The sequence below is a fragment of the Galeopterus variegatus genome, unplaced genomic scaffold, assembly GCF_000696425.1.
Source record: "Galeopterus variegatus unplaced genomic scaffold, G_variegatus-3.0.2 Scaffold690, whole genome shotgun sequence".
In the NCBI taxonomy this organism is placed as follows: domain Eukaryota; kingdom Metazoa; phylum Chordata; class Mammalia; order Dermoptera; family Cynocephalidae; genus Galeopterus; species Galeopterus variegatus.
This window is the reverse complement of record NW_007726801.1, coordinates 236,794-248,839: the sequence shown is the minus strand read 5'-3', so window position 1 is coordinate 248,839 and position 12,046 is coordinate 236,794. Positions and strand designations below refer to the sequence as shown.

Genomic DNA, 12,046 nt, shown 5'->3' with positions numbered 1-12,046 from the left:
CACACACCCAGTATGTGGCATATGTGTAGGTGTGTGAGTGACTCTGTGTGCGTGTGTGTGTTGAGCTTTCAGAGAGAACAATACACAAAAATGTAAATGTAGAAAAGTAAGATTAACAGGAAAGGGAGACAGTATTTCCTACTTAAAAGAATTTATCACGATCACTTCGGCAGCACTTATACTAAAAAAAGAATTTATCAATAGATTTTCCATAGAGTTTTCTAACTACCAGGCTTAATACAGTGCATTTAAGTATCATGTTCTAGATTCTAAACCATATGATAGACCAAGAACCTTAGAAATAAAATTAGACGTGACTGCCCATTGAAATGAAAAAGTCTCGCTGGAAAATTAAGAAATTCTGGTTTGAGAATGTAAACCATGAGGCAAAGATTCTACTTATTTTTTTAATTTCTATTTTTCCCAATATTTAATTTTCAATTTTCTGAGGACACGGTTACTTATTTTGTAAAATAAGTCCCAGCGGAAATGAATTGCATAGGATTTTAGAATTGCTTTCTCCCTTAACACATGCTGACAGAGTAGCTTGATACAGAGCACAGGATGCCTCGTGCTGCAGGGAGCTCCCTGCCACTGAACGTGTCCAAACAGAGGTATTACCTGCTTACTGAGTACGTTACAGGTTCCAAAGACTTTCACTTTAACTGTCTTATTCTGCCCTATGCTGCGAGATGGGTGGGACGACACTGCCATCCCAATTTACAGACAAGGTGACCCGTTGATGTTGCCTTGGAGGGTGGGACCCAGTAGCTACCGGAGGCATGGCCAAGGTCAGGGAGAGAAGCCTCGGGGGCTTCCTCACTGGGTGTGAGCCTGGATGGGCTGATTTTTAAGATTCCTCTCAACTTTACTTCTGTGTAATTTGGCCTTGGCAACAGCAGTCAGGGAGATCCCTTGGGGATCGCTTTTTAGTGGCATCTTTTGGAAACACAGACACTTAAAGTGCTTCCTGGCTTGAAATAAAGGAATATTCTGCTCAGTCCCCCAAGTTTTCCTGACACTCGAGGCCAAGCAGACCCACCTCAACCTTGACCAGCATTTAGTAATGCAGATACTTGGTGGTGCTGGCAGGCTCTGGGCAAGCCAAGGCCACGCACAGGGCAGCTGGACCACCGAGCTCAGCCTGAAGGCCCACCCGCCTGCCTGCCTGGCTGTGTGGATGCGCTTCTATTTTAAATAGGTGGGGTGAGCTTGCCAGCCTTTTCTTCCAAGGAAAAGCACTTTCTTGACTAAGCTTCCCTCCCTCTCCCTTTTTTCACTCAAATGAATTCTACCCTCCCTTGCCAAAAAAAAATTGTTTTTAATTTGTTGGTGTTTTCTAGATGCCAAAGAAAAATATGTCTGTAGCATTCATATAGCATCACCCACCTTCTCAGTTTCATTTCTTCACATACTGCATCCGACATCTTCTTAATTAGCTCAGATGGTTGCCCAGGCTGGGGCTGCCCTCTGTGCCAGGCAAACCTCCGTCCATCCAAGGTCCAGCTCAGAACAGCACCTCTCCCGCTTGGCCAGCCTGACGGAACTGTTCTTCATTCTCTAAACGTACCTCAGAGTCTCTGCGTAGGCTGTTCCATACACTATTAGGACTTAATTTCTTACTTCGTAGTTTAACTTTTATTATGGAAAACCTTAACACTTACAAATTGGAAGGATGGTTGAGTGAACCCCTGTGCACCCATCCCCCAGCTTCAGTAAATGTCAACTTACGGCCATTCGACTTCATTTATTTTCCCACCCTTCCCCCACTTCCAGTTTTAAAAAGAAATCCCAGACATCATGTCACATCATCTGTAAAGATCTCAGTATATATCTTTAAAAGATAAGAACTCTTGTGCTGGCCGGTGAGCTCACTCCATAGAGCGTGTTGCTGCTAACAGCAAGGTCAGGGGTTCAGAGCCCCATACTGGTCCTCTGCCAAAAAACAAGCAAAAAACTCTTTTTTTTTTTCCTTTTTGTCTTTTTTACTGACCGGCAACGGGATCGCAACCCTCAGTGTTGCGCCCGTACCGGGGACCAGCAACGGGATTGCAACCCTTGGTGTTGCACCCGCACTGCGCTCAGCCAGTGAGCGGGAACCGGTCTCCACATGGGATCTGAACCCTCAGCGGAAGCGGCGCACTCTCCAGTGTGCCACCGGGCCGGCCCCAAGCAAAAAACTCTTTTCAAAAGCATGGCCACAATACCATCATCACACTAAAAACAATATGAACCAGAATAATTTCTTAAGAGCATCAAATATCCATTTGGGTTCGAAGTCCTCTGATTGATCCATAAAAAATTTTTTAAGGCTGGTTCATTTGAACCAGCAACCAAACAAGCTCACCCGCTTTTCAGTGGCTTATTCTTACTCATCATAAAGATCTCAGTTTAGACACCGCTTCCTGCTGGCAGCTGGCCTGATCCCAGATGTCTGAGATGTGTGTCCCTCCTGCCCCCATCCACTTGTTTGTGTCCTGATAGACTGGAAGCCCCAAAAGGGCAGAAGTGACAACGTGTCTTAAAGCCAGGTCTCCTGTGCCTGGCACAGTGCCTGGTCAATAGCACGCACCAACTCTATATTTATTTGCTGAATAAGCAAATGAACGATCTTCTGCACAGAACTAGTTTTCCATTCCTCATCTGTAACACTTTACATGTTCAGTACAATGACTTTCTTAGAAGCTTGTTTTCCCAAAGGCCAGAACTTAATCATTTTAGATGCCCAGCACCTGACGCACACAAGGTGTTCATTGAGGGACTGCTGAATACATGGGGACACTTAGAATAAGCTCTAGCTGTGACTTTGGGTTCACAGGCTTTCCTCCCTGGGTCTCGTTTTCCTCGTCTCTGTCATGAAGAATTTGGATGCAATCATTGCTAAGGACTTTTCGGGGACTGAGTCTTCTTCATTTACCGCACGTTTGCTGCCCTCTGCTGGCGGGATTTGCCCAGGACCGCTTTGTCCTTGCTTTGCCTGTAATTCTTTCGGGAACATCGGGTGGGCTGGTCTGTCAGTGGGACTTGTCACCTCAACTGGCTTAGCCTAAAACGTGGAGGTGTGTGCCTGCCTCCCTGCCATCCATCCACTCCTTCCTTGTGGAGTGGCATGAGGCTGGTCTCTGATAGATGGACAGGGGGCCACAGTGGTCCTCACACCCCTGGCCGCACATTAGAAAGGCCAATGGGCTTTAAAAGGAGAACTGGCAGCCTGGTAGCGCACTGGAGAGTGTGCCGCTTGGGAGCGCGGCGGCGCTCCCGCCGAAGGTTCGGATCCCATGTGGAGACCGGTTCCCGCTCACTGGCTGAGCGCAGTGCGGACGCAACACCAAGGGTTGCGATCCCGTTGCCGGTTGGTCCCCGGTACGGGCGCGACACTGAGGGTTGCGATTCCGTTACCGGTCAGTAAAAAAAGACAAAAAGGAAAAAAAAAAAAGGAGAACTGGCGCCCAGGCCCCACCTCAGGACAACAATCGAACCCCTGGGGAGTGGGCCCAAGCGTCTGTGTCTATTAAAAGCCAACTGGCTGGTTCTAACCTGTGCCACCTCGAGAACCACTGGACCAAGATGATCCTTACATGTGTATCTTGAGCCAAGACCTTAGAAGCACAGTGAAAAGCCCATCCAGGGAGAGAATAAATGAAGACTTTGATTTTATAATACAAAATTCCCTTAGCCTACCCTAAAAACTTTTCTGACAGCTGACAACCCATCCAATTTTATTTGGGGAACCAACACCACTTACCAGTTAGGGACGCTGCTCCCAGATCTGGTTTCTTTTTCCTTTTGACATATAGTTCTGTATTTTGGTGCACCACACCTCTGGTTTTTATTTTTACTTTTTATATTCCTGCATTTATTAAGACTTCCTGGGTTGCAGATAACACAATTCAGAATGTCACTAACTTTGGCCAAAAGTGAGAACCTGCTGGAAGGTACTGAGATACCACCCCCGGGGCTACATGTCTGGAGCAGGTGGGAAATAGAACCGGAACTCTCTGGGCACCAGGAAATAGACTTTCTGCGCCTTGCTCTGCTTCTCTCTGCACATCAAATTCATTTCCTTTCTTGAGGCCGGTTGGTGTTTTCTGCTCATTAATCCCTGAGGCAGAACATAGCCACCAACAGATCATGACCTGCCTGTGTTCATCTTCCACCTGCTGGAGAACAACTCCTTTTCCTTTGCCCTAGATCCAAATTTCCAGACTGGTCCCCTTGAGCCATTCAACTGGCCTGCAGGGCCGACTACATAATTTGTGAGGCCCAATGCAAAATGAAAATGTGGGACCCTTGCTCAAAAAGCAGGGAAAAGCGCCACGAATGGTCCATACAAAGCTTCTCCCTTTCTTTTGTGATCTGTTTTTCCACTTATCACGGTGGTTTTAATTTTCTATTTAATGTCTTTCTAAAGTTTAAATTATTAGCATGCATTATACCATTCATCTTCATATCATGCAATGCCAGGGTTTTTTTGTTTGTTCTTTTGTTTTGTTGTTTTGGGTGACTGGCCAGTACAGGGATTGAACCCATGCAGTGCCAGTTTTAAACATAAATTTCAGAGCACTTAAGTTATACACAGAATCACTGAAATTACACAATTTGTATTTTGTGACTTGCTAGCCAGAAGAGACAAACACGAACCAAACGCATGAAGATTGGAGGGAAGGAAAGAGGGTCACCCCAGCCTCTCCAAGGAGAATTCCTTCTGGCCTGGATATACCAGATGAGCTGGGGTAGTCTAGACCCTCATAGTCACCCAAGGGCCCTGCCAGCCACCAGACCCAAGCATCAAGACCCAGCGTGGGGCAGGGTCTAGTGAAGTTGATTCAGGTGTCACTCCTTCCCATAGCCTCCCCTCACCCCGCCTCCCGCCTCCCATCCACAGTAGACCGTGACCTCCAAGGATCTTTTAACCTCTGTGCTGACATACTGGGCATCTGGACCAGGGGTAGGCAGAGGTTCGTCCCCACTAAGATGCAGCCTCTGGCCAGTCCCACCACATTCACCGAGTACTGCCAGCCTGTGGCAGGGACGGCCGCCACCATGCCCCCATCCCCAGCTGCTGCAAGGTGCATGCACCCCATCCCAACCCTCTCTGTGCCCGCTCTCAGGACGCTGCCAGGGGTGGAGGGCAACAGTGGTCACAGGGCAGGGCAGGGAGGGGAAGTCAGGCTGGGCCGAGGGCTCCAGGGGGCAGGAAGAGCAGGTGGCTGAGAACTCATCCTGCGGGGGCAGCGCAGGAGGGACCAGCCAAGCCCCCACTCATGATCCAAAACAGATTCAAAGCTAAAGTTACTAAGAATCTCAAGACAGCAACCACAGAGCATTGACCCCCAGGTACAAGGCCCTTCTTACTGGTCACTCGCTCATCTATGTAGGGTCAAGTGAACTTTCTGAAGGAAGTTCCCAGAAATGAAGATGGGAGAGCTTGGGGAAAACCAACCAATTGTTATTTTTTATTACAAAGTGGAAATACCTTCCTTGTCCTCCAAGTTCATAAACATGCACAGACATGGAATTAGACTACACATAGTTTCAGCAACTTGACTTACAGACATCACTGAATGGCTGCATTGAATGGCTGTACCATCATAGATTTAGCCCAGATATTTTCCGTGGACTTCAAGACTCCAGTGTCCCGGCCCCTGCCCTACCTCCCACCCCTCTGTCCCCACCCTGCATTTCTAACATGGTCCCAGGTGACGCTGCTGCTGCTGCTGATCTGGGGAGCTCAGTTGGAGAGACGCTGGGTTAGATTCCAGGCAGGGCCACCATGGGGCCGGCCCCAGGGCTGTGAGTGGCGCCCCCTGCGGGTGGAGCAAGGCCACGCGGATCCCAGCTGTGGAAAGTTGACAGCGCAGGATGCACCTGCCCTGGGGTGCTGCCTCCTGCTGATCTGGGGAGCAGAGGAAACGAAAAAAGCCATCGCCCAGGAGCCGCCTCCTGATTAGCATTACCTAATTGAAAAAAGCGAGGCTGCCACCTACCAACCAGGTAGCTCACGCTACCTCTGCGGGGGTGAGGCTCTCAGAGACGGGGGTTATTTGGGGAAAATCCATCCTCAGGGAAGCAATAACCTTCCCCTAACTCCATCCTAACCCATCCTACCCGCAGCTGTGCCCGCATCCTGCTCCATAACTTTCCATGAGATTTGTCCCTCCTCCTCAGGCCGGGAGCCAGAGTGACAGTGTCACTCCAGCTGGAGTCGCCCGGGGATGTTAGGCTCCCCCGATGCGGAGTACCGCTGTCGTGCTCCCGCACCTGCACCCCTAAAATCTAACCAGTGTTTTCCGATTTTTCCTAATCTGGTGCTTGAAAAACAGTCTTGTCGTTTTAATTTGCATTTTTTTATCATGGCAATTCATTTTCTTCTTCGTTTTACCTGTTCATATCCTTTGACCATTTTTCTAGTGAGTTGTCTTTTCTTACTGATTTATAGTAGCTCTTTGGTTTTTTGTTACTATTAATCCTTTACAGACATTGCAAACTATTACTTATTTATTCGCTATTCCACTATTTGTCTTTTATGTACATCATGGTGTACCAGTCACTACTCACGTGACAGCCTCTCTGAGCCCCAGTCTTCTCATCTGAGAGATGGGCAAACAGCTGCCACGCTGGTTTGCTGGGAGGATTCAATGTGGCCATGTATGGGCAATACTTAGTCACAGCATCAGCTCTCAACAGACGCCACCAGCTGTGGTCTCATAACCCAACTTCTGTGTCTTCACTCAAAGACCCCCAAGTCCTAGCTGTGCCGGCTTGTCTGTACAGCACCGTGAAAGGAAGGCACAGCGCGCGGAGGCTAATCTAATGCCATCTGTATTGCAACTACTTTCCATTTGTGGGGTTTGCACTTAAATGATTGCTCAAGTTGAAGCAGGACTCTGAAGTTCAGGGAGAGACAAACGGCTGAGGCTCCGTCTAACACGACCTTCGTCCTTTGTCACCTCCCCTGCGATAGACGGCCCCTGAGTACTGCAGCCTCCAGGAAGGCCTGCCCTATCTGGACATGGTGATTGCAGAGACTCTGAGGATGTATCCGCCGGCTTTCAGGTATGTTGTGGCCCCCTGCCCCACCCTACACCCCAGGGCCCCTTTGGCATCGCTGTTTGGGGCCCTCACTGGTTCTCAGCCTGTCACCCACTGAAGTATCAAATGTGCTCCTGGAGGCGAGGTCTGAGTCCTGGGCTCTTCTGTATCTCCCGGTGACATAAATGTCTGGCCCATTTTCCTATAGGTTAACTACCATCTCAAAGCATCGCTGGCCTTTTCTTAGCATGGCTTCCTCCCGACCCAAGCACTCTCTTTGGCCTCTTCATCTTTGATGTCTTTTGTCATTTCCCTGTCTGTTCGTTCATTCATTTGGCAACTACTGAATGAGCATCTCCTCTGTGCCAAGTACTGATAAACCAGCCATGTACAAAACAGATAAGAGTCCCTGCCCTTAGAGTTGACATTCCAGTAGGGGACCGTCCAAGGCCCAGGATGCTCCTCCCTGCTGTGCAACAGCCCTCACCTGTCACATCCCCGGAGCTCCAACACAAGACTCACCTCCCAAGGTCTGCCTCCAGCACGCCTCCCGTTCCTCCCTGCCTCTCTCCCCAGCACTGTTAGCTGTAGCTATACTTCATATTACATCCTTGGATGCATTTCCACCCCCCCACGACATTTCACTAATGTACAGCCAGTCACACCAATCTGTACGTGCCTTGAGAGTAGGAATCAAGTCTTCTGCTTCTTGCAGACTGCCCCAAATGAGGCACCCCATGGAGAATGGCACCCAGACTCTTAGAGAGAGTGGAACAGTGGCCAGGTTTCCATTGTAGAAAGAAGGAAAACAAAGCATTAAACCGTAGAGCATCAATTCCACTCAGCGCTTCTACAAATTAATATATCACATGAGCCATATGGAAACACGTTTTGCTATTTTCAAAGAGAAAACATCATTGATTTGAGGGTATGTCAAAATTATATTTCAAACCAAAAACATTACAAAGAGTGTGAGTGCAGATATTGCCCAATGATCGGGCCCAGAAGCACATATAGGAAATTCCAGCGGTGTGAGTCCAATTGCATCGTCCTCCAGCACATGGGGCTGTGGGCTCGGGGTACGGGAGCAGGCCAGTGAGTCAGGTGCTCCTCGCGGTCTCCTGGCACCGGCATGAAGACTTGATTCTAGAGCCTTCCCTGATTTCCTTGGGGGCCTCCCGCAAAGTGTCATCCAATCTTTTTAAAATTTTTTCATGATTTACATCCAGCTTTCTTCCAAAGGGACTGCAGGCAGGTGGTATACATGTTACAATGAAGGTCAAAATAAAACGATCAGTAATCAAACAGAACAAAGGCTGTTTAAGGAAAGAAGCCTCTGTGGGGTCCCTGAGATGGCCGATAACCAGGGTCTGGCCTGGCTTGGTTGCTAAGGTTCCTGGCAGAGAGGGAGACCGGCTGAGTTGAACAGTTGTGTTCTCTAGTGGGAGGAAAATACATAAATTGACCAAAAAACACCCTATTTCCTGGCTCTAAATTCAATCAAGAATTCATCCCATGAGGCCTTGTACAGATGACATGTTGAGAAGCAAAGTGAACAAGCTCTTGAAGATGCTGCGGCCGAGTCTCCTACCGACTCATTATAAACAGTAATGTGTGAAAGAAGTCGGTGCAGGCTAAGTCAGTTGCTATGGGCACCAGGATGCTGGTGATCTCACTTGAGGGTAGGACAGAAGCGAGAGAGTCCAGATGCATTGGTTAAAGTTCCCACATAAAGTCACAGTCATTGCCTGCGCTCCCTGATGACATAGGACAGATCTAGAGGGAGAGTCAAGACAGGCCCCGCCTGCCCCGGTCTACTGTGTGACCTTGGGTAAGCCCCGAACTGCTCTGTGCTTCTCTTCCCCATGTGTTAAGTGGGGACTCAATGCCAGCACCACTTCCCCCACAGGAGTGTCACGAGACTCGGTGGGATGGCACGTGGGAGAACACACGCCCTGGGCAGTGCAGCGGAGGCTTGCAGTGGGGGCCGCAGGCACTGGGCTCCGGCGTCACTGTCATTTCCAGTCCAGCGCCATCGCGGGCAGGCTGGACCTCCCAGGCCTTGCCTTCCTCCGCACCTACTCCACAGGAGTTTCTAATCATACCAGCGCTGCACCTTCTCTTAGCAAACACAGAAAGGAGAGAGAGGCAAGGCATCGTGATCCTCACCCAGACGAGAGGACACTCTGGCCCAGGCAAAGGATTTGGGAGTGAATGTTGGTGAATGAGCATTTTATTTTATTTTATTTTAATCTGAGAAAAGTATCTGGACATTTCCCAAGCACTGACACGATTTGACTTATCTATAAAAAATACTGAGAATGGCTCTTGTGGAAAACATAACGATTCCTGTTTAAGTGATTAATGTGAATCCGGGCTTCTGTGCAGTACAATTCAGCAGATCTTGCAGGCCTCTTATGTGGCCTAGTCTAGCCAGACAGGAGGCCCAGCCACACAGAGAAGGGAAGGCTACATTTTCCAGCTTCCAGGGGTCTTACATCCAGGTCCAAGCCGTTTCTGGTAGAGAGGAAAAAGCAGGGGTGCCAGAGAACAGCCATGTTTGGTCCCTTTGGAACTGGGGTTGCAGATGTCACAGCCCCCCATGGCTGGTCCGGTTTCAGCACTGGCAGTTGCCACCAGCTCCGAGCACACAGTAATTGCATTAGCAGCTTAGGATCTAAATGGGGGTCCCACGGCCCTGGCTTTTTATTGTTCCTGTCTGTTATACGAAAGGCTCATGACAGAGAGATGAATGGAGCAAACCATGGCAGCTTGCTCTTAATTATTTTTATGTGCAGGAAGAGGTTATAACAGCAATTAGTGTAATAATTGTATTTCCTCTAAGGTTTTTAGGGAAAGCCCAATCTTACAATTTGAAGTAAAAGCCAGCATAGAATTATATTTAATTCTTAAAATAATTATTTATATTACCAAACTAACGTGATTATGCTAAAAACAAAAACAAAAACAGAAAACAAACAATAGAGAAGGATCCAAAAACCCCGCCCCCCCCCCCAGCCCCCTGCTGTCCTCCACCCCAGTCACATCCCCTAGAGGAGATGGTGGTAAAAGTTTAGGTATCTTTCCAGAAATTTTATATTCCTATTCGAACATATGTAGTCTACCCTTTAAAAGTAAAACATATTGGGTGGGGCAGGGGACGTTGGCCGGTTAGCTCAGTCGGTTAAAGCACAGCCTTATAACACCAAGGTTAAGGGTTCGAATCCCCTTACCAGCCAGCCGCCAAAATAAAATAAAATAAAACATATGGAGCTTTCAACAGGAGAGAACAGAACTGAGGTTACTAGAGGTGGGAAAGGGGGAGGATAGGGAGGAACTGGTTAAGGGTCACAAAGAATGACGACGTTTTGTAACTATGAGTATACTACTTATCCTGATTTGATCATCATGTATTGTACACAAGTGTTGATATTCAACTCTGTACCCCACAAATACGTATAATCAATTATGTTTCAATCAATCAAAAGAAAATTTCAGAACAGATATAAGATGCACCTTCAGTTGATACACTCTGTTAATAAAACTTAATTCTGAATAGGACCACTGTATCTTTGTCTTTTCCATAAGTTATACTGATGTTTCTGAACCAATGCTGGTTTTCAATGAATGTTTATATACTAACTTTAAAGCAAAATTTCTGCAAAGTAGATAAAAGATGTACTTGCAGCTGGTTCATTTCTATGAATTAAACTTAAGTCTTGCACAAGGGTCCAGGGAGCCAGGGAGCATAGCCAGCAGGAGAGGCTTCTAGAAAGCAGAGTCTTCTAGGGCAGACATTAAAGAAGATTCCTGGGAGCACCCAAGCCACGCCACGGGACCAAGTGAGCAGCCCGAGGCAGCGGTGGCTAGGACGACACGGAAACGGAGAGGGAGCCACTCAGCAGGCCCAGCTCTGTGAGTGACCCCCAGCCTGGCCCTGCTTGTGGGGCAGATGCCCGTCCGGCATCCGCCTGCCTCACTAGGCCAGTCACCGGCCCGGGGCTGCCTCCATTTTCTTGGGTCAGGGAGGAGCCGGCCGGCTCGGCCAGGCCTGCCCTCCTCGCCCGGCTCAGCTCCTCACTGAGCCTTCCCACTTCCTTGCCCCGGCACGGGGCCCCCCGGGGTCTGTGGGCCGGCCTCACATCCCACTTCCCCCGCGGTTCTCTGGCAGGGCTGGTGGTGTGGGGAGCCCCTGGCCAGCGGCGGGAGGACAGGGAAGAATGGGCCAGGCCAATTGTCACTCTACTGCACCCTGGGCTCCGGCCCCTGATAATCTTCCTGTTACTGGGAGGCAGATACCATTTCTGCGGCCATCAGTTCAGAAAAACGCCTAACCGATTTATGGTTAGGAAAAGTGTGATCGGAGTGCTCCCAAGCTCACTTGAACCTGCCGGAGAGCTGACTGCAGGCGGGCGCCGGAGTCAGTCTGCGCCAGGGGGAATCAAAGAGGAACTGTGTGCTGCGGGCTCCTCCCCCGAGGAGCTCACGCTCTGGTGTGGGAGATAAGACAAGTACACAGATAACTGCAATACCAGGAGGAAGGTGATAAGTCCCGAGAAAGCCGTATACAGTGCTACAAAGGCACCCAGAGCGACCGGTCAGCTGCGCCTAGTGGAAACCTGAAAGACTTCCTGGGAGGGGTGGTGCCGAGCAGGGGCTTGAAGGCCCAGCTGATAGACAAGGGTAGCAGAAGACACATCTCAGCCCAGTCTAGAGCGCACAGAGCGGGGAGGTGCCCAGCTAGGGAGGCAGAGACTTGGCAGAAAACACACACCCTGTGGGCCGCCTCTGTGAGGTCCAACAGACCCGCCTAGTGTGCACAGAGCAGGGAGACGTCCAGCTAGGGAGGCAGAGACTCAGCAGAAAACACACACCCTGTGGGGCTGCCAATGCGTGATCCAGCAGCCCAGCAGAGTCCAAGCTAACCAGAGAGGTGGCTCCCCGGAGAGGCCCAAGACCCGAGGCAACCACACACACAAGACAGTAGAGGCCAACTGAGCAGTCACAGAGGTAG

At 49.4% G+C, this 12,046-nt stretch overlaps 1 protein-coding gene across 1 annotated transcript in view; it reads left to right on the top strand.

Moving 5' to 3' along the window:
• Window positions 1–12,046, top strand: part of TBXAS1 (thromboxane A synthase 1 (platelet)) — a 150,757-nt gene that overhangs the window by 125,635 nt on the left and 13,076 nt on the right. Inside the window, exon 9 of the mRNA XM_008571487.1 lies at window positions 6,965–7,056. Coding sequence (XP_008569709.1) covers window positions 6,965–7,056 — 92 coding nt within the window. The remainder of the gene's footprint in view (window positions 1–6,964; window positions 7,057–12,046) is intronic.